The 21,728-nt window shown below is 38.5% G+C and overlaps 1 protein-coding gene across 4 annotated transcripts in view; it reads left to right on the plus strand.

The window, feature by feature from the left end:
• Positions 1-21,728, plus strand: part of LOC144016253 (transcription factor SOX-6-like) — a 98,407-nt gene that overhangs the window by 38,313 nt on the left and 38,366 nt on the right. For all 4 annotated transcript variants that reach the window (XM_077517138.1, XM_077517139.1, XM_077517136.1 and 1 more), the window contains 3 exons: positions 10,512-10,601; positions 16,187-16,359; positions 19,388-19,456. In XM_077517138.1, coding sequence (XP_077373264.1) covers positions 10,512-10,601; positions 16,187-16,359; positions 19,388-19,456 — 332 coding nt within the window. The remainder of the gene's footprint in view (positions 1-10,511; positions 10,602-16,186; positions 16,360-19,387; positions 19,457-21,728) is intronic.

Consider the following 21,728-nt stretch of genomic DNA (forward strand, 5'->3'; position numbering starts at 1 on the left):
TTAGGTGTTTTAAAAATAAAAATTCAGTAAAATGTTCATTTTTAAATGTAACTTCTGAAAAAGTAGTGAAAAAGTATTTTAAATAAAATAACTTTGAAATTTGAAAAAAAAAAAAAAAATCTCATCACAATCCCCTTTTTTTCCCCAATGTAAAACAACTGAACAAAGCTGTAAAAATGCAAAATGCTGTTTTGGTTTGTGTCTTTGTGTGTGCCTATGAATTAGGGAGCTACTAGCAAGTTTGTTTTTGAACTTCCCAAATTACAACAGCGCGCCGGGTCTGACTCGTTAGATCCCGATATCAATCAGCGCAAATGCAGCTTTCCCTTTCTTTTTTTTCTTCTCACGTCTCTCTGATGTGAAGCGCTCGCACGGGAGAAGCGCCGGAGTCTCCCAGCATGCCGGGGCCTGCCCTCGGATACGCGCCCAACGCCATCCAGCAGCCTGTCACGGCGGCACGCACACAAGTCGTAATCCGGATATCAGAGCGCCGCTTGATCTTTTCTTTGACTTTGTCACTGATGCGCTAAATGTGACGGCCCCGGGCGTAAATCCATATGAAGTCTTTTTGACTTGAAAGATGGCCGCCTGGCGTTCATACTCGCCGCGTGGAAGGCCAAAGGTCGACATGTCGTGTCATGAAGATGTGACTTCATTTTACTTATTGACTGAAGTCCAATTTCAGGCTAAAGGATGCCAATTTTGTTGTTAGTTTGACGATGACTTAGATCAATGTTTCTTTATTATTGATATTAATTCTCAGGAGTGAAAGGCCCTCCTGGTAAACGGGTTCTTGTGGAGATACATTTTTTTTTTTCCTCCAGATGATTGACAGTTGAACAATGGCTATTGCAATTGCTCAAAAGGGCCCGCCCTCATTAGATAACGCCATCAAACGCAACGTGACCCGTGCTCACTTAGCGACCATCGGCGCTCAGAGCGAGAACGTGGGCGACGTCCCTGTTAGCAGGTGCGCTAATGAACACAACGCCTCGGATTTTGCTCCTTAAAAGCGCGATCGAGTGCTCGTTAAGGTGGCGCGGGCTCGCTGCATCGCCGCACAGCAGGAAAGCCATCTTTAAGAAGTGTTCAAGATTGAAGAGGTGAAGGTCAACTTCCCTCACATTGCTGCATTAGCTTGAGGTGCGAATTTCCAATTTTTTAAAATGCTGTGTGAAAATGTGTTTCATAAAATGTAAAATTTTATTTTCTATACTATCTATTTAAAAAAAAAATATATATATATATATATATATAATTTTTATTTTTTAAATAATAAAGAATACTGACATTTTTAACAAAAATGTCAAAAAATCTTTTCACAAAAAATATTACCATTTTTTTTTTTTGTGAAAATAAATCTGACATTCTTAAGAAATATGTTGCAACTGTTTTACCTTTTTTTTTTCTTCAATTTAACCTGCAAAGCAAACTGTATTATTTTACTTTATTTTCAAAAATAATTTTTTTTTTTTGCCAATTTTAACTGAACAACTTACATTTTTTTTTCTAACAAAACAATCTGACAATTGTAACAAAAAAAGTTGTGATTTTATATACTGTATTAAAATAGCAATTTTTAATTAAAAAAATAGAATTTTAAACAAAAATATCAGTCAGTTGCAAATAATCTGATCTTTAAAAAAAATACGTCATTTAAAAAATTCTGAAATTTTTAACAAAAACATTTAGCATTTTTAAGAAAACTATTGTTTTTTTTTCAACTGAAATAAATGACACTATTAACTTTAACAAAAGAAAATGGCATTAAAAAAATTACCAAAAATATCCCACAATTCGAGTGATTTTTTTTTATACAGTAAATATTATCAATCAAATATTATATATTTTTAGAAAAAAAAAAAATGGACAGACATTTTGGAACTAAGTTGACCTTCGTTTGGCGAATTTCCTTTTGTTTTATGGACAGAGATGGTGAAAATCACACGTGTGCATTCGTTTCAATCTCGCTCCTCAATGTTGTTATTCAAACGGGACTGAATAAAATGTTCAGGCATGAGATGCGTGATGCGAGATCAGTGGCCCCGGGGTAGTCACGCAGGCTGACGTGGCCCCGCCCCCCTTCGGGCCAGCTTGGCCTTCGCTTTTCAATCGACAACTTGTAGGAATTTGAGGCAAAACGTCAAATGTTGTCACGTCTCGCGTTGGACGGTCCGCTCATGTTTTTTTCATGAGCGCTGAGCACGCACTGCGTTGACGTGCACGTTGATGCCGTGTGACACTCATACATGTCAACATCAATAATCAGCGGACATTGGGTTATTCGCGGGGTTTGAAACCCTGCTCATATATTAGCTGCAAAATGGAGACACCATCAAGAAATGTATGGTTACTTTAATCGATTAACCGTTAGGCATTATTGTGACCCGTTTTGGGCTTTTTGATGGTTCTGACCAAGTCATTTCAAAATAAGATAACGCCCAGGGGTTAAGCTATTGATTATTTTGTCAATTAATGAATCTTTTAAAGTAGATAAGGGTGGTTAACTGGTTAGCACGTCCGCCTCCCAGTACTGAGGACTCGGCTTCAAGTCCAGGCTCCGGTTTTCCTGGGTGGAGTTTGCATGTTCTCCCCATGCCTGCGTGGGTCTTCTCCGGGTACTCCGGTCTCCTCCCACATTCCAAAGACATGCATGGCAGGTTAATTGGGCTTAGGTGTGCTTGTGAGTGTGGATGGTTGTTCATCTCTGTGCGCCCTGCAATTGGCTGGCAACCAGTTCAGTCTACTACCCGAAGCTGGTTGGGATAGGCTCCAGCACTCCCCACGACCCTTGTGGGGAATAAGCGGTCAAGAAAATGGATAGATGGATGAACGTTTAGATAAAACACCCAAAAATGGTCACGTACATTATGGAGCAGGAGGAGTTAAAATATAATCTCTATAAAAGGCCAAAAAATGGCATCAAATTTTGAATTAAGGTAAAAATGGCGGACTTCCTGCATTTATTGAAAATTGCACAAGAAGCAATGTCTCTAAACTTTTATTCGATTAGCAGTTAATTTGATAATTGATAAGTCGATTAGTCGAATAATCGTTACACATGGAAAAAAAAATTAAAAACATTTTTAAAAGACCCTGAAAATTATATTCATTATTTATATATAAAAACAAATGCTGAAACGAAAAAAAAAAAATCTATGAATTTATGAGTGTTGAAGCATAAGAATGTGGTGTTCTATTACATTCCTTTTTTAACTTTATTGCTTCAACCTTACGATTGGTCTCCATCACATTTATTGTCAGCTACATACCACTGCTTTGAACCCCACGTCCCCCCCCTCCCAGGAGTGTGCCCACGTTGACCCCTGTGCATGTGTGGGGGGCTTATGGATCCAAGGAGCCAGGTGTAAGTCGTCGTGATGACAGCTTAACAGCCCAGTTGGGCCGGGCCGAGAGCTAAGCTCATTGGCTAATTAACAAGGTCTTGGCTCGGGGGCACCGTGTTTGCCTTGACTCCGCCAGATTGCCACTTTGAGCTGCGTGTGTGCGCGTGTTTGTGTGTTGAGATTAGCATTGTGACTTGACTGTAACAGGCTGACATACTGGTGGCAGTAAGTGTGTGAGTCTGTACTTGTGTCTGTCCTGGTGGCTCAGTATAATTTGGCTTAAGAGCACAATACTTGGACAGTACAACTTGTAGGAGATCTCAGCATATCTTGTGACGTTTGCTTTTTGGGTTGGCCAAAGGATAAGAAGAAGTGATCATGAGCATTGAAGAGGAAATGGAACTCATTGTGACTTTATAATTTAGTGTATGTTCAGGCTGCTCAGGGCAATATGGCTCAATGTAATAATAGGGGGGGAAAAAAAATAAAAAATCATACAGAAAAACAAGTGATAATGCATGTTGTAGTGTGTGACTTTTTCTTTGGCTTTTCGGGGGTATGCTACTACAGAATGACCTTCTTTTTTTTTTTTATTAATTAATTAATTATTATTATTATTATTATTATTATTATTATTATTATTATTATTTATTTATTTATTTATTTTTACAAATAAATAAATAAATCTGATTTTTTTTTACATAGGTGGATTTTTTCCCTATTATTTTGTCTTCAATTTCAACCAAAAATTACCTAACTTTTATTTATTTATTTTGCCCCCCAAAAAATATGTTAAGCAAGGAACTGACCCCCCCAAAAAACGTGACTGTTTTAACAAAATGTTTTTTAGTTGAAAACTCTAAATTGTACTACAAAATTCACAATTTTAAGGAAATAAACATTAGAAAAACAAAACATTAAATCATTTTAACAAAACATTTAAAAACATTGAAAATCAAACATCAACACTAGGCATAGGCTGATTACCGGTTTGACGGTTTACCGTGGCTTTAAAAAGTCAAGGTTTCAATATTAGCTGTCACCGTTAATGAGCTCCTCGCCTCTTTGAAGTTAATTGCCTGCAATTAACTTTTTATTCTCATTCTCGGTGAACAGAGAGGAGATGGGTGCGCAGTTATACACGAAAGAAACACTGTGCGAATACTAGTTAGCTCCAAGGTCAACATGAGTAGCCCATGCGTCTGTTCTAAAAATAGCTCAATGTGACTTACTAAGAAGAATGTTATTTCGCGATAGTTTGTTTAAAGATAAAGTAGAATGTGTTCAAGGGAAATGTTTTTGTTGTTGTTGTTGACATAAATATTTAAAAAGATTTCCATTTTAGAGCTGTAATTGCTGCATGCTTTGAATGGGAAAAAGTTGCGCCATCTGTTGGACAAATGTAAAAGTGTAGTAGCCTTTTAAAGCAAGCAGCCCAAGTTTCAGGAGTCACATGACAGATTGCATTAGTTTATTTTCAGATAAATCAAATATTTTCAATGGTTCTCAGTGGGAGTTTACTTTGTTGTTCGTGCCTAACAAATTTGCCCGCTGTGCCAACGTTCCCCATCTTTTCTTCTGGGGGTTGTGGGGCAGTTGGTACTACCACCACCACTGATGTATCTCCACTCCTTGGTAAAATTGGGCCTGCATAAGGCCCCCACCCCACTATCGCTCCTCTGTGACCCAAATCAGAGGTTCTCCCAGAGGGCCCGGGGCCCAAAACAACGCAAGTATTGTGTCTGAAGCACACGTGTGCGCGTGTGCGTGTGTGTGTTTGTGTGCATGTGGTTTCATGTATCAGGGCTAAAGTGGAACCAGAAGCCGGGGTCTTGAACGCTTGAGGTTTTCGGGAGCATGCCTGCCACAGAGAAGCAATTTTGCACCCCGACAATAAAAGACGCTCTCATCTTAAATACAACTTTTATGATACGTTGTATGAATGTTTTCGGAATGTTCACGTTTTGTGTTTCAAAACCATTTTCGCCCTCATCGGAAACAATGGCAGTTGAAATGATTGGATGCCGTGGTCGTCATAAAAGTTTTTTTCGCCGTACGGGCAATGTTCAAGTGTTTTTTTTTGTTTGTTTTTTTTTTGCTTTTTTTTTTTTTTTTAAGAACAGCATTCCAAATGAGTGAGTTGAGATGCAAATAAATACGGTCACTGTTTTGAATGTTTTAACCATACAAATATTTGCATTACACCAGGCCAAAATGTTATAAAATGAATATTAATTCTATTCATTGAGACACATGATTAAATAAAATTAGATAATAAAATAGATATTTAACTAAATAAAACAAATATAAAAAAAATATTTAATTAATAAATTATTATTTTATTTAATATGATATAATGTAATATATTTATATTATGTGAGTTAAAAGATAAACACAGTTTATTACATATTTGAATTAAATGGAAAATTTAATTGTATTTAATTTCAATCTCATCTCCATAGTGACAATAAAAGGAACTGTATTCTAAAGAAGAAGAAAAAATAAAACAAACAAAATAAATGAAGTCACTGTAAATATACAGTTGCACAAATAACATTAAAAACAAAACACAGGCAGTTAAATAATCTCTCTCTCTCTCTCTCTCTCTCTCTCTCTCTCTCTCTCTCTCTATATATATATATATATATATATATATATATATATATATATATATATATATATATATATATATATATATTAAACGTAATATACACTAACATTGCAAAATACTTTTTTTAAATTCAAATAAATAAAAAAAAAGGATTGAGAAGTAAAACGTAAAAAATAATGTGGATGAAGGATATATATATTTTTTTCAGATTTATTTTTTTAAATAAAAATGGAAACCAACAATTTTTATAGAACAAATTGAAAATTTGGTTTTGGTTTTGGACAGAAATTGAAAATATAGGGTATTTATTTATTTATTTATATACTTATTTACATAGAAGAGGGTTACATGGGGCTGAGATGTACCACCCCTTAACTCACCCCTCTCCACGCAACCCCCGGCTGTATGTCTGCGCGTGTGTAGAGTGGGTGTCATCTGACAGATGAAAATAGTGTGTGTGCGTGCGTGTGTGAAATAGACACCGTGCTAACACACAGACAGGCTAACCGCTTTGCGCTATAATGGTTTTACAACACTGATGCACTTTGTGTGTGCCTCTATGTACCATGAAAGGTCGTTGCATTGTGGTCGTATTCTGTGATCAGTTTGCGTGTGCATGTGTGTGTCCTGATGTTTGGACATATGTTGAGCTTGATTTGACATAGACATCAATCCTGCAGGACAGCTGTGAGGACAGCTGCTCACTCGAGCCACTTCTCCTCCTCCTCCTCCTCCTCGCGCTTCCTGTTTGTCACTCACTTCCTGTTTCTTCTTTTATCATCTTGTCTTCTCAACATTTACGGGGTTCTGTGTGATAGGCAATGGCAGATAAACGCTGGGTCTTCTGTCATGGCTTCGACACGGCAATTTTGTAGAATGTTTGCGTGAAACTGGCTACTGCCCAAGCCAGCATTTGTCCTTTTTTATTTATTTATTTATTTATTTTCTTTTTTTTTTGGCGTCACTACACTACTTTGAATAAACAGGACTGTCAATAAATGTGGGGGGCTGGTGAGGATGCTGTGTTGCTGTGTGAAAGTGGTTTTTCCCCCCATGTTAAAAAAACAGTCACCAACAGTGCTCAACAGAATGGGAAGCCTGACGGGTCACCTTTCAGCGCCGCCAGCTTTTTACATTAAAAAAAAAAAAAAAAAAAAAAAAAAAAGACTAACAAAGGTTGAGAGAGAAAAAAAAATCTGGCTTAAAATCTGCCCCTTTAGAATGGGGCACAGTATGAACCTGGAGAAAAAAAAACCCTCAGCACTTAACTCCACATTATAAAAGACATTACAGCAGAACTCTAAGACTTGCACATTGTGGGGGAAGAGGGGCGTGGCAACCCAGACATCTCTTTAGTAGCTACAGCTGCTGAGGTCTGCAGACTCAAGTCAATTAAAGGACCTCACGGTTCAAAGCAAACATGGTGACGCAGCTTTTCGCTGTTATGCTGCACGCTAATGAAATTAGTCGCCAACAGAAGTGAAGTCAGCCCTGAGTATAAATGTTTTTAAATCGAGGCTAAAAACTCTGCCCCCCCCCAAAAAAAAAATATATATTTTTGATTAAGGTTATTTAAAGTTTTAAAATCAATGTTACTATATGGCTTTTTTTATGAAGTACTTTAGTGTTTTTAAATGAATTTTAAAATGGTGTTTTGCCATCTTTTTTTCAACTCTACATGAAACGCAGTAAAAATTAAAGAGTTGCCTGTAATTAAAATTAAGCAAAATAGTAAAATGAATACTCATTTGTGGCCACAAATACTAATTTCTGTAGACAGATAAAGTAGAATGTGGAAACAAAATGAAAATGAAAAACATGAACATCATTTCAAGCACACTTTTTCTGGAAATTTTAAGCGAGAGGACATCTTGAATCCAGCGGCGGCGGATCAATAGTTTCACCTTGAATAAGCCCAAAATGAACTAACCAAAGCTCAGCAAGATTAGACATTTTCAGTCCACCTTGGCTTCTCTCCCTCAACCCCCCTCTGACACTTATCAGCCACCTCTCGCTTCCTCCACTTGATGAAGAGACGGCGGGGAATTTTGATACAGGCCGCTTTTCTAAACAGCACTTGATCCCGACAGATAAAGATCCATGTAGGGTAAGAAACACGTCCCTCCTCCTCGTACGTTGTGTTTACCGCCATGGGAGGTATAATAAATTGTACACACAAGTTGCATTTTCCTCCTTAAGTGCATCTATAAATTGCAGATGCTATTTGTTAAGTGTCCCAGCATCATCATCATCATCATCATCATCATCATCGAGCTCCTCGGGAGCCCGTTTGTGCAATAAATCTCTTTGAAATGATTTGATGGCGTACGTCACCGTCTGCTGCCTAATTAGGCAAAATGGCTTGTTTAGAACCCGTGTCCCCACAGACATGCTTAAAACTCGTAAAATTGATTGGGGCGGGGGGGAAAGGAACCAAAATTGGTTGAAATAGGTATCCAACTAAAGGTCAAATCTTCCCATACTGTTTAGAAATGGGTTAGCAAGTTATCAGTATACTGTGGTTAAAAATAATGCTCATTTTATTTTCAACATTTTCCAACATTTTCTAAAAAGAAAAATAAGCAAGAAGGAGTCATGTTATATCACTTGTGGTTAAACACAATTCATTTTTGGTCTTTTGGGTCATTTCAGCACAGGTGTGATGTCCCAAGTTTTAACTCATTCACTGCCATTAATGGTTATAGAAGTCGAAGATTTTAACTAGGCTGAATGAACGAGTTAAATCCAACATTATTCAAGATGGGCAAATTACATTTACCATGCATTTGGAATATTTTAAATCAAACAAAATGTGGATTTGATGTGGTTGCTGGCTTTGCCAAAATGATCAGAGCAGTATTATTATTACTGTTTGCTTCTTCCAATATTATATACTGTTATGTTCTGGAGTTGGGTCCCAAAAACGCAACCAATAAGATTTTAACTCTTTAAATTCGCATAACATCGAGAGGCGTAGAACAAACTTGACTAGACGAGAAACAACGAGAATGTATCAAGTGTCACGAGACGCTAAGCTAACTTGGGCTGTGGAGGTGCACAGAGGAACAGAGGTACTAATCTGACAAAAACACACACTTCTCAAAGGTAAAGAAGTTTGTCAAGAAAATGTTGAAATATATTACAAGTAAAAAGTCATCAGGAAAATAAATACTCAAGTAAAGAACAAAGTATTTGTACTTGGTTACTTTCTCTGCTTTCTCACCATAATCCTAATCCCAATGTCAACATGCGACTCGATCTTTTACAGAGGAAGCGGGCGTCTCGTGAGCGCGACAATGAGACCCGCACACTCAACATTAAGCCACTCACAATAGACGCGACGTGCGCAGCGCCAGTGAGTGCGGCCTTTTTGTCGCCATCCGGCCGCCACAAACCGACTATTGTGTCCGATGTCGCTGTTCCAAATCAGGCCAGCCCTCGGGGCTGTGTTGTCCACGCTGCTGCGCCCGATACCAAGTGTGTGCGCGTGTTTCTTAAGACTGAGGCTTGGTCCAGGGGTCCATTATGACATCACGTCTCCGTGTTGTCAATCGTGGGCCTCCAAACAGATGGCGCTAAAATATATGTTCACTCACTTCAACAGATTGCGTGCGCGAGTGGCAAAATGTTTGTAAGTGGGGCAGAGTGCCATGTTGAAAAGACGGTTTTAGCAGGTTTTGGTAGCTCTGGTTTTCACCGTGGAATATTGTATATGTCATGACTGGGTCATGCAAGGGTTATGTTTGGGTCATGACCGTGTGGTCAAGTATCCATTTTGAACTGATGTAACAGCATCTAGTTTGAACTGGTAATACGCTATGTGATGTCAGGAATCTTTAATCTCTTTATCTAGTCAACAGCCAATCAGATAATTCCATGTCAATCCTGTTACCCACATGTCTAGCCGCAACTAATCAGATGGATTCACTGTCTATATAAACTGTCTGAGAAGTGTGTGATTTTGTTGGATTATTACCTCTGTTCCTCTGTGCACCTCCACAGCCCAAGTTAGCTTAGCATCTCGTGATACTTGATCCATTCTCGTTGTTTCTCGTCTAGTCAAGTTTGTTCTACGCCTCTCGATGTTATGCGATTTTAAAGAGTTAAAATCTTATTGGTGTCTGAGTTTTTGGGACCCAACTCCAGAACATAACAGTATATAATATTGGAAGAAACAAACAGTAATAATAATACTGCTCTGATTATTTTGGCAAAGCCAGCAACCACATCAAATCCACATTTTGTTTGATTTTGTTTCTGATGTATTTTGTCTTGCAAAACTATAACTTGGTTCTCCCAAAAATTACAGAATTTGACAATGCTTATAAAATAATTACTTTTTACTCACAAAAAAATTACTTAATTAAATGAATTAAGTGTTTTATAAAAAAAAAAAAAAAAAATCAAGTCAAATTTATATTTCTCCTGTGGCAAACAAAAAAAAAAATCCCCAAAAATTGCAACTTTTTTCCTACAACATGTACAGATTATTTTCCATAAAAATACTTTCTTGTCATCAGAGCTCACAGCTCTGTTGTGTGCTTCCTTTTCAGAGCCGACCCACATGCAGAGTCTCCTCTCCAAGGACTGGAAGGAACGCGTGGACCGCCTCGACGCCACCGAATTGCTGGGCGACGTCAAAGGTCGGTGGAGTCTGCTGTTCAATCTTTGTTCGCGTCCACTCGGCAACCGCCCACTGTCGCTAAAATAATGTCTGTTCTTGGAAAAACAAGGCAGGTGGTATGTAAACGAAAACGCGCATGGTAATCAAACAGCTAATAAAAGCGCAAACATGCTGTCATTCTTTTCCTTGATGTGCATACTTGTGCTCCCGGATGCATTAGAGTTGACTTGAAAGTGTACACAATGTAAATGTGGCGCTGATGAAGAGCGCGGCGGCATTCGTAAACACGTTTTCCCCGTGACAAATGCCGGAAAAGTGCAGCGTCATGTTGAGATTTTGCAACAAGAGTGAGTGGATGCATTTGAAGGTCAGCATGGCCTAAATTACAAGCATTGACATACATTTAGATTTACAACCTAAATAAACGAATATTTGGTCAATACCATCATTGTAAATCCCAATGTGTATGTGGTTGTTATCTTATTTTTATTTTTTTTGTCCAATCGGATTTCATCCTCTTTGTGTTGCCATGTGAATTTAATCTGCCCAGGATCGTCAAAATCAGTAGTGCTGATCCATGTAACACCAACTAATACCTTAATTATAACTAATAACTAACCATACGGTTTAAAATCTTACAAGTATGTGTATAATATACTTTTTTAGACATTTATTTGTATAGCAAAAAGTAAAAACGACACTCTTCAGATGTAGACTAACTTTGTTCTTGTTGCTGATTGAGGCCCCAGTGTCTTCCAGTCATAATCAGTATACTTTATTATTATAATGCTACAATAATGAATGATGAGTATATACCATACAGTATGTACTGTATGCATAGAGGGAGTGTCTGATCGGTATTTGAACATAACGATGAACAAAGCCCAATGTCAAACATTTGCAAAACAAACACACTGAAAATTTACTTTTGTTAGTTTTACTGAGAATGTGACACTTGTTACAGTACATCATCAAGGATATTCATGCTTATTAACAGCAGAGTCAATATTGACTCTGCTGTTAATAAGCATGAATATTAACTACTAGCTACTTTCAGGTTTTACATGAATGAAAATGAAAATGAAACAATGCTTAATGTCTCAACATGATTTACATACAGACTTAAACACACAATGAAAAAAAATCATCCACCTATCCATCCATCCATCCATCCATCCATCCATTCATTCATTCATTCATTCATTCATTCATTCATTCATTCATTCATTCATTCATTCATTCATTCGTATATTTTGTATGTAGTTTGATTAACCGATCAGTCATCCATCCATCTTACCCCAACATAAATCATTCATTCATTCATTCATTCATTCATTCATTCATTCATTCATTCATTCATTCATTCTTTCATTCATTCATTCATTCATTCATATATTTTGTATGTAGTTTGATTAACCGATCAGTCATCCATCCATCTTACCCCAACATAAATCATTCATTCATTCATTCATTCATTCATTCATTCATTCATTCATTCATTCATATATTTTGAATGTAGTTTGATTAACCGATCAGTCATCCATCAATCTTACCCCAACATAAATCATCCATCCATCCATCCATCCATCCATCCATCCATCCATCCATCCATCCATCCATCCATCCATCCATCCATCCGTTCATTCATTCATTCATTCATTCATTCATTCATTCATTCATTCATTCATTCATTCATATATTTTGCATGTAGTTTGATTAACCAATCAGTCATCCATCCATCTTACCCCAACATAATTCATTCATTCATTCATTCATTCATTCATTCATTCATTCATATATTTTGAATGTAGTTCGATTAACCGATCAGTCATCCATCAATCTTACCCCAACATAAATCATCCATCCATCCATCCATCCATCCATCCATCCATCCATCCATCCATCCATTTTTACATCTACACTGGAGTTATCGAGTTACGTCGTACGCGACCAACGTCATTTCGACTTTACGGCACCCGTGCCTCGTCCATAGCGCCTTCTTTTTCGTTAATTTCCCACGGTAATCAGGCCATTTTAAAGTTATTTCAAGTTGTGTCATTGTTACCTCCGGCAACGGGAGTCCATTGAGCAGGTCGGCCGCCATCATGCGCGTCATATTTTCCGTGTTTAGGTTCCATTAGCCTGCGATTGGCTGGCAACCAGTCCAGGGTGTGCCCCGCCTACTGCCCAAAGCTGGCTGAGATAGGCTCCAGCACCCCCCGCGACCCTTGTGAGGAATAAGCGTTCAAGAAAATGGATGGATGGATGGATGGATGGATGGATGGATGGATGGATGGATGGATGCGTGTGGAAATATTGGTTCCGGCATCTTCCGGCTCGCTTAAATACGTTTTTTAAAATTACTGTACAAAGTATTTAGATGTAAATATCGACTTTAACGGTGAAATCCGACTTAAGTCGAAATTCCGGTTCCATCACCAGCGTAGGAACGGAACTCGTCCGTAATTCGAGGACTCCCTTTACATCCATCTGTTATCCATTTATCCATCGTAGATCCACAGGCCAATTAATAATTCCATGTGTATTCACTCAGTGGCCTACATACAGTAAATAGACAGACAGACAGTTGCGCTGCCTGTGTCTGTCTCCTCGCCAAACAACGTGGACAGAATCGGTCCGTAGTACTCGTTTTCACCGACGCCCAATCTGAAGGCCGCCTTTTTGTGGCCAGGCGATTTCTATGCTCACTTAGCACGGCGCGTTAGCCACACATGCTTTTTCCGCGACCACCTGCTTCACACACAAGCAAACGGCCTCATCACTGCACAGCTCAGTGTGTGGGAAAGTGTCTTTGCTCAGCCGGTTATTGTCTCAGTTGATACACTGTCACATCGGGATTTTTGCCAAACGCAAGACTTGAAGAAAGTCATTTGTGGGAAAGGCACAACAACAGCAATAGAATATTATTTTAAACATGCATATTTACTAGATTACAGTGGTGTTTTGTTGTTATAAGAAAAAGTTCTGTCATCCTAACTTCAACTGGTGTCTTACTGCTGCTGTTGGCGGACCAGGTCAGCACGGACTCACTCGGGTTTGTTTGGACTACAGCGTTCCCATCCTAACTTGTTGGAGCTCGATCGAAAAAGGCGATGAGAACCGCGTGAGCTTGTTTGCTGCCCAAAGAAAAGAAGGAAAACAAAGAGACAAGAAGAGGAGAAAGTTGCCTTTGATACAGGGGTGCTAAGGGCTAATTCTGTGTGTGCGCGTTGGGGTGCGTGTGTGTGTGTGTGTTGGGGCGCACATTCTGCTGTGGGGCCCCCCACAAAAGGAGACTACAATGGAGACTTTGTTAGTATGCAGGTAATGTCGGGGCCACCCTTCAGTCTCCCCACATGGCCCCAGGGCAGGACCTTGTGGACAAACACATGCACACACACGCCAACTTCCAAACATCAACACACATATCACGCTTGTTTTTTCCCGACTCGCAAACTCCTGCAAGAAACTTTATTTATGGTTGTGTCTTACTTTTGAACAATTCAACAAGTAGTAATGCAAGCTGGAACCTTTCAGACAAAAAAACTGTTTTTGTTACATGTGAACTGTTTAAGTCAGGGTGTTGCGACAAAGCGAGCGGTGATTCAATGTTATGAAGTGCAGCACCTATCGGCTGAAAATAAAGTTTATTTTTCCACACGCAAAATATTCTGACACACCAAAAAACACTCACACACACTTAGACTCACCCAAAAAAAAGTCTGTCACACAACAATAAACCTCTCAAACACCAAAAACCTCACACTTAACTAAAAAACAACTCACATAAACAAATAACTCTCACATTTCCCCCAAAAAACTTTCACCCAACAAAAATACAAACATATTCTCATCATAAAAGCTCTCAGAAAAAAATAAAAACAACACTGACCCCCCCAAAAAAACTCTCTCACATCAACACACACAAAATAATCTCTCACAGTAAAAACACCTCTCACACACTCTAAAAAAAACATACACATTCATAAAAAAAACTTCCAAGCACACCCAAAAAAATCATGTGCACCAAGAAAAACTTTCACATGCCTTTACACACACAAAAAACACACTCACATATAACCCCCCCCCAAAAAAAAAACTCAGTCACAAAATAACCTCTGATATTACCAAAAAACTATCACATGCATCTCATGTGCACACGCAAAAAAAACTATATGTACCAAAAACATCTCATGTACACACAAAAAAAAAACTACACAAAAATATACCAAGTAAAAAAAAAAAAAACACTCACACTACACCCACCTCTGACATACACCAAAATATCTCTCTCACATTACAAAGTAAAACTTGACCCAAAACAAAAACAAGCCTCTCACATACAACAACAACAACAACAACAAAATCTCATATTGATCAGACACTATGTGTGAGTACAGATATCTGAACTAGGCCGATATCTTGCCCTATTTCAAGGGTCTTGCAATTGGCCGCCCTCTTGTGGCCGTTTTTCAATCCAGAACTCGAAATTCGAAATTGTTATTAATTTCATGGAATTTTAAGGAAAATACTATTTTTGGATATACACGTCTGTCATTTGTGGGAGGAATTTCATGTATCAAAAGTACTAGTGGTATTGGTACTTGGTATCGGTATCAGTGACTACACTAGGGTTGAGTCTTTGTACTGGTATCGGTCTAAAAATAAAAGTGGTATCAAACATCCCCACCAAAAACCCCGGACTAGGAAAAATATGATGCAATGTGGAGTTTCAGTGGTAAAATATTAAAATATTTACATTTTGAAATGTTCACAAGTATAGTGTTTTAATTGCAAAATATTGCATTTACATGGGAAAACTCGGCAAAGGCCTATGAATTGAATGGCAACATCGATAAAAAAAAAAAAAAGACTTTTTTTTCTGAGAAAATCAAGAGTTCTAATGCCATTTTGTGTTTAAAAAAAAACAAAAACAAAAAAAAACATTCCATTTACATGGGAAACGACTGTACTCTGCTGAAGAAGAATTTCAATGGCAACTTCTCGACTTTTGTATAAGCTTCTCCTCTGCACTCCCAAGTATGTGAATCATAACGCTGACAAAAGCTTGTAAGAGCAAGTGGCTTTTATTGTTGTGGGATTGCAGACGTTCTGACTGTGACAAACGATTGCTCGGCGTGTGCGGGCCTGACTAATAAGCGGACATATTTTCACCACGTGTGAAGAAAAAGTTTGCATTGTTGCAAGTTCGCCGTGACATTGGCTGAAGGAGCGTTTTGAGTCGAAGGCACTCGAAGCTACAGAAGTCTTGCCATTCAGTGGAAATTCTCATTAATTTCATTGTGTGCCAGAAAAATTTAATTATTTGAGGTGGGGCTTTTGTAAATTCCGGCACAAGGTTAAAAAGAAGAATGTGCAACTACTTGAACTGAGTGGGAAGCCAGTCGCGCATTTGTGATATTTGCAACATATTAACCTTAGATCCAACACAATTATTTTTCCATTTCCAAAGCAAGTGATCTGTCACAAGAAATCTTCAAAAACATTTCTGAATTGTCGTCCAAGTGTGAAAAGAAGTTAGCCACTGTTAGCGTGTATTTTCCACACAGACTCACGTCGGTTTTGTTTTGCACGGCGGCGCAGGGACGGCCGAGTCGCTGGAGGAGAAGGAGCGCCAATTGTCCGCCATGATCAGCCAACTGATCAGCCTGAGGGAGCAGCTCCTCTGCGCCCACGACGAGCAGAAGAAGATGGCCGCCTCGCAGCTGGAAAAGCAACGGCAGCAGATGGAGCTCGCCCGGCAACAGCAGGAACAGGTACGCTTCGCAATGTTGTCGTGTGCGTCCATGTCCATATGGATATCTATTAATGGTGTCAAAATTAGGATGCTTATTTGGAGTTAATAAAGTTCTAAAGGAACGCCACTAATTTATTTAAGGCACGATTAATGACCGCCCCTTAAGCAGACACGTCGACCACTAAATTTAGCAGTAATAAAATTAATAATAATGCATGTATTTGTGGAGATTGGGGTCAATTTGTGTTTTAAAAATGTGCAGAATTTCACAAGTTAATTCATGATAAAGATTAGATAGCTCATAATGTGAAAAGAAAAATTCACGGAGCTGTCACCAATGTCTTACAAATGCAATTATGCCATCTAGTGGCAGAAAAATGACCTCAACATAATATCGCACTCGTTTTTTTTTGTTTTTTTTTACAGTACAGTACATCTTTTTAACTCCACTTTTATGTTAACAAAAGTATGAATACGTAAATTTTTTTTGTAAATTTTATTGTACGTTTTGAACAGATTTAAAATTTGTGATTAATCGTGGGTTAACTATTGAAGTCATGCAATTAATTACAATTAAAAATTGTAATCACCTGACACACCTAATATCTATATCTATTAAAAAAAAATAAAAATAAAAATCAGGTGTTATTTTAGGGGGACACGGAGTCAGTAGTTGCTAGTTGTTCCCACAGAGCAAAGACAATGTATGCTGTTGTTTTGTGTTGAATGCTCTACTTGTACATTTTGCAGCTCTATGTGTGGAAAAGTAGCACTTGTTTGAAGTTTTAGGATTACAATAACTTGAACCTTGATGGTAATTTTCCATTAGCTTGTCTAAGCTAGCATTAGCCTGGTTGAACAGCAATTTAGCATTTAAATACACCTGCAAGTTTGTTTTTATAGCCTGTGGAAGGGGTTAAAAGTATGTTAAAAAAATATTGTAAAATACATTATTCTCATTATTTCAGCTATCAGGGGTTCAAACAAGGGCTGACTGTCTTGACGAGTAAACAAAACTTCCTGATCATAAAAAGGAAACGTTGCTGTTTGGGTGTCGCCTTCAAGTCTAAGAAAATACGCTATTAGCTGAAAAGAGTCATTAGCACATCAGCCTTAAGTGAAAAGTGTTTGCAGGTGTCACACTTAATAAATAATTAGCACAAAGGCAATAAAAGCAAAGAGGTGAGACCGCCGCTCGTTAGCACCGACAGCGTTAGCGTCTGGTCAGCGTATGACAGGCTGCGCATTTGGCCCGCCGCCCATCACAACACATTCCGGCGCTCGCCGGCTGACAAAGGAAGGAAAGATGGCGGCAGAAGAAAAGATAGATTTGTACATCCAGCAGTCATCTGGCTGTTGAGACATGATAGGCTGCTAACGCCCTGCAGACAAAACGCGCCTTTAATGAAATATGACATGTGCGCAAATGGGTTGCCGCCTTCCATTCGGCGGCCTGTAATTACGCCGCGGAATAAATATACCGAACGACCCGACCCGTCCTGGAGGCAGCGGTTTCGCTTTTTTTTTTTTTTTTTTTTTTTTTCCCCCCCCTCGTCAGGTGCTTCACCGTCGGCGATGGTTCTCTGATGTTTGAAGGAAAACAAACCGAGGGGGGTGTCGACGGATGTGCGCTAAGGCTAGCTCGCTAAACCGCGTCAGATCTGGTGTCACATTGGCCCAGACATGTCCCCTTTTTCAGACTTAAAAATAGCGAGAACCTACATATTGTTATTGACGAATGAGAAAAAGAAGTCAAAATATCAGATGAATAATAGTCCTCTACTTTCCGGTGCTACGATTGGCCAGCAATTCAATTCAGGCGGTTGCATTGGAAAACAGTCTGATGTGTCAATAATTAACTCATTCACTCCCAGCCATTTTCACAGAAGCAATCCCGTTCGCTCCCGGCTGTTTTACTGAATTTTGACTGATTTTGCAAGGCCCACAGAATATTGTGTTCTATTGCTATAAAAACACGGAACCTATCAAAAGAAAGATTAAAGTCTCTTCTTTCATCAGGAAAAAAAGTATGTTTCTATCTGTTTCCGTTTTGCAGCAATTAGCATTAGAAGAGAGCTAAGTTTCATCAGTTTTCACAAATCTATTTAAAGTAATTTAGCTTTTTTTCTAGATGGCCCTGGTCTCTGCTGCCACCTGCTGGCCGTTTGTGTAAAAACTACCATTTCTGCAACCGTTCTTTTCAGTTGAGAGGCTACATCAAAGCCTTCTGTATGCTTTGGCATTAAAAAACAAAAAAAAACGTATAAATACGTCTTTGGGACACTTAAACATAAAAAAACGGATTTATACGTTATTGGGAGCAAATGAGTTAAAGTAACACCACTGATCTCTAATAATGCATTTTTTTTCATTCAAATATATATATTTAATTGTATTTTACATTTTTTTTCATTATTTATTTTGTCAAAACTTTTAAGTAATGATAAAAAATAGTGAAAAAGAAGTATAATGTTCAAGTGAAAGTCAGACGTCTTAAAACATACTGCCTTGTGTCCCTTAGAGGCCACCATACTCAAGTTTGTCATGGACCAAACTAGCCCAGATTTATCTTTTTTGACATGCAAATAATTAACAACTCGTTGGATGTGTTCTATGAAACTAGCACACTAACATTGTTTATTAATTGAAATGTATGCAAATTTATTTGGTCTGCAATCTACACCATCCAACTTAACACTTTTGCGCAACAAAATGGCAATACAATAATAAGTTACCACAAGCTTTTTTTTTTGTCTGACTGAGCATTTATTTCCGTGGCAGACATTTTGATAAGACACATTTTAAATACATAATAAATAAATAAATAAATGCATTTGTTGGGTTCAAAAACAAGAACATTTGTCGCTATCCGGCATATTTGAACTATGTTGGTAACCAAATCAGCAGCACCTATAGAAACAGTCTCTTTATTTATATATATTTAATTAAAACGCGGTGTTTGAAAGTGCTATATGAGTAAAGATGACTTGACTTTTCCGGAATCTGTGGATTAGATGACTCAATAATCTTTGCATGTGTATTTTCAGATTGCCAGACAACAGCAGCAACTTCTGCAGCAACAACACAAGATCAACATTCTCCAACAGCAGATTCAGGTGAGTTGTTGCACTTTGGAAATGTTGGAGTCCCATTAGAAAGGCTACTTTGTCATTGAAATGATAAAATATGATATTTGTCACAGAAACTCTGCATTAATTTCGGTGTTCGGGTTAGTTCAAATGTGTTTGGTTTAGTTTGCCATGTAAATAAAACATATATTTGCTCAAAAAAAAAAAAAAAAAAAAACACTAACTGAAACTACATTGTACGTTTATAAAACTAACTAAAACTAACGGTAATTATAGCGAAAATGTCCTTCGTTTTTGTCTTTGTCAATTTCATATATGGACTTTCAGTGTTCATTTTAAATGTATTTACTTCTGTATTGCTGCACGGTTGTACAGAAAAACGAAGGTTGAAAAATCATTTAGGAATCGTAGTTTACGTTATTTCATAATAATTAGTGACAAACACTCCATATACTTTAAAAACTAAACCTAATACTAAAATGAATAAAAACTAAATTAAAACAAAGCATTTTTGAAGAAATAAAAACTAACAAACTTGCTCGAAAAACAATTAAAATGAACTGAATAAAAAAAAAAAAGTCAAAATTAAATAAAAACAAACTATAATGAAAAGTTTAAAATTATTATAACCCTGGCCCAGTATTTTTGTCCAAAAACATATAAGATAGAAATGTGTACAATTGATAGTTCCTGCATGTTTGACCCTTACACGCACACGCACACGCACACACATCTATACACACAGCACCACCGCCTCCTCTCATTAATTCCTCGCCCTCTGTCCTCCTTTCAAACACGTCTATTGTCCTTTCCATCGATTGGCGTGTTGTTGGACGGCGGTAATAACACGACAGGTCTAGACCTCGCCTTTTATTCTCCGTACGGAGAGGTGCGCCTCTTTCAGCGCACGCGCTCGGGTGCACGGTGACCCTGTAATTGCGGCGTTATGGCTGGGTCGCTCGCCCTCGCATTGATCACCCCGGCAGCGATCGATGCCCCCAGCCGTCCTCCCACTCGTCCTCTCGCTCTTCTATTCATTCCTCTGCTTTCTTTTCTCACTTCCTAACATCATGTTTTATCCAGCACTGATTGACAGTCTCCTCAGCCTTATTGTTGGATTTTTTCCCCCCCGCCATAAATGGAGAAGTCTGACTATTACAGGGGATGGACGGACGGAAAGATAGATGGATCACAGTATAGGATCATAGATAAAATGGATGGATGGATGGATGGATGGATGGATGTGTGCATGGATGTGTGTGTGAATGGATGGATGGATGGATGGATGGATGGATGGATGGATGGATGGATGGATGGATGGGCGAATAGAAAATCGTAGAGATGGATGGATGAGGGATGGATGATGGTTGGATGGATGGATGGATGGATGGATGGATGGATGGATGGATGGATAGAAAATCGTAGAGCTGGATGGATGAGGGATGGATGGATGGATGGATGGATAGAAAATCGTAGAGATGGATGGATGAGGGATGGATGGATGGATGGATGGACGGACGGACGGACAGACGGATGGATGGATGGATGGACGGACGGACAGACGGATGGATGGATGGATGGGTGAATATAAAATCGTAGAGATGGATGGATGAGGGATGGATGATGGTTGGAGTGATGGATGGATGGATGGATGGATGGATGGATGGATGGATGGATGGATGGATGGATGGATGGATGGGTGGAGGGATGGATGGATGGATGGATGGATGGATGGATGGATGGGTGGATAGATAGAAAATCGTAGAGATGGATGGATGGATGATGGTTGGAAGGATGGATGGGTGGAGGGATGGATGGATGGATGGATGGATGGATGGATGGATGGATGGATGGATGGATGGATGGATAGATAGAAAATCGTAGAGATGGATGGATGGATGATGGATGGATGGATGGATGGATGGATGGATGGATGGATAGAAAATCGTAGAGCTGGATGGATGAGGGATGGATGATGGTTGGAAGGATGGATGGATGGATGGATGGATGGATGGATGGATGGATGGATGTATAGATAGATAGATAGATAGATAGATAGATAGATAGATAGATAGATATTGACAGACAGATTAGATAGATTGACAGACGGATAGACAGGCATACACATAGATGCATACATGCATAGATAGATACATAGATAGATAGATTGACAGACAGTTTTGTTTTTGTTTTGTTTTTTTATATATACTGACGTGATTAACATTAACATTTAATTCCAAACTGCTGGGCCAAATATATCGACTTTCTGACAATAATGTTTCTCGTGTAAGTGGAAGCC

This window comes from Festucalex cinctus, chromosome 3, assembly GCF_051991245.1.
Source record: "Festucalex cinctus isolate MCC-2025b chromosome 3, RoL_Fcin_1.0, whole genome shotgun sequence".
Classification (NCBI taxonomy): domain Eukaryota; kingdom Metazoa; phylum Chordata; class Actinopteri; order Syngnathiformes; family Syngnathidae; genus Festucalex; species Festucalex cinctus.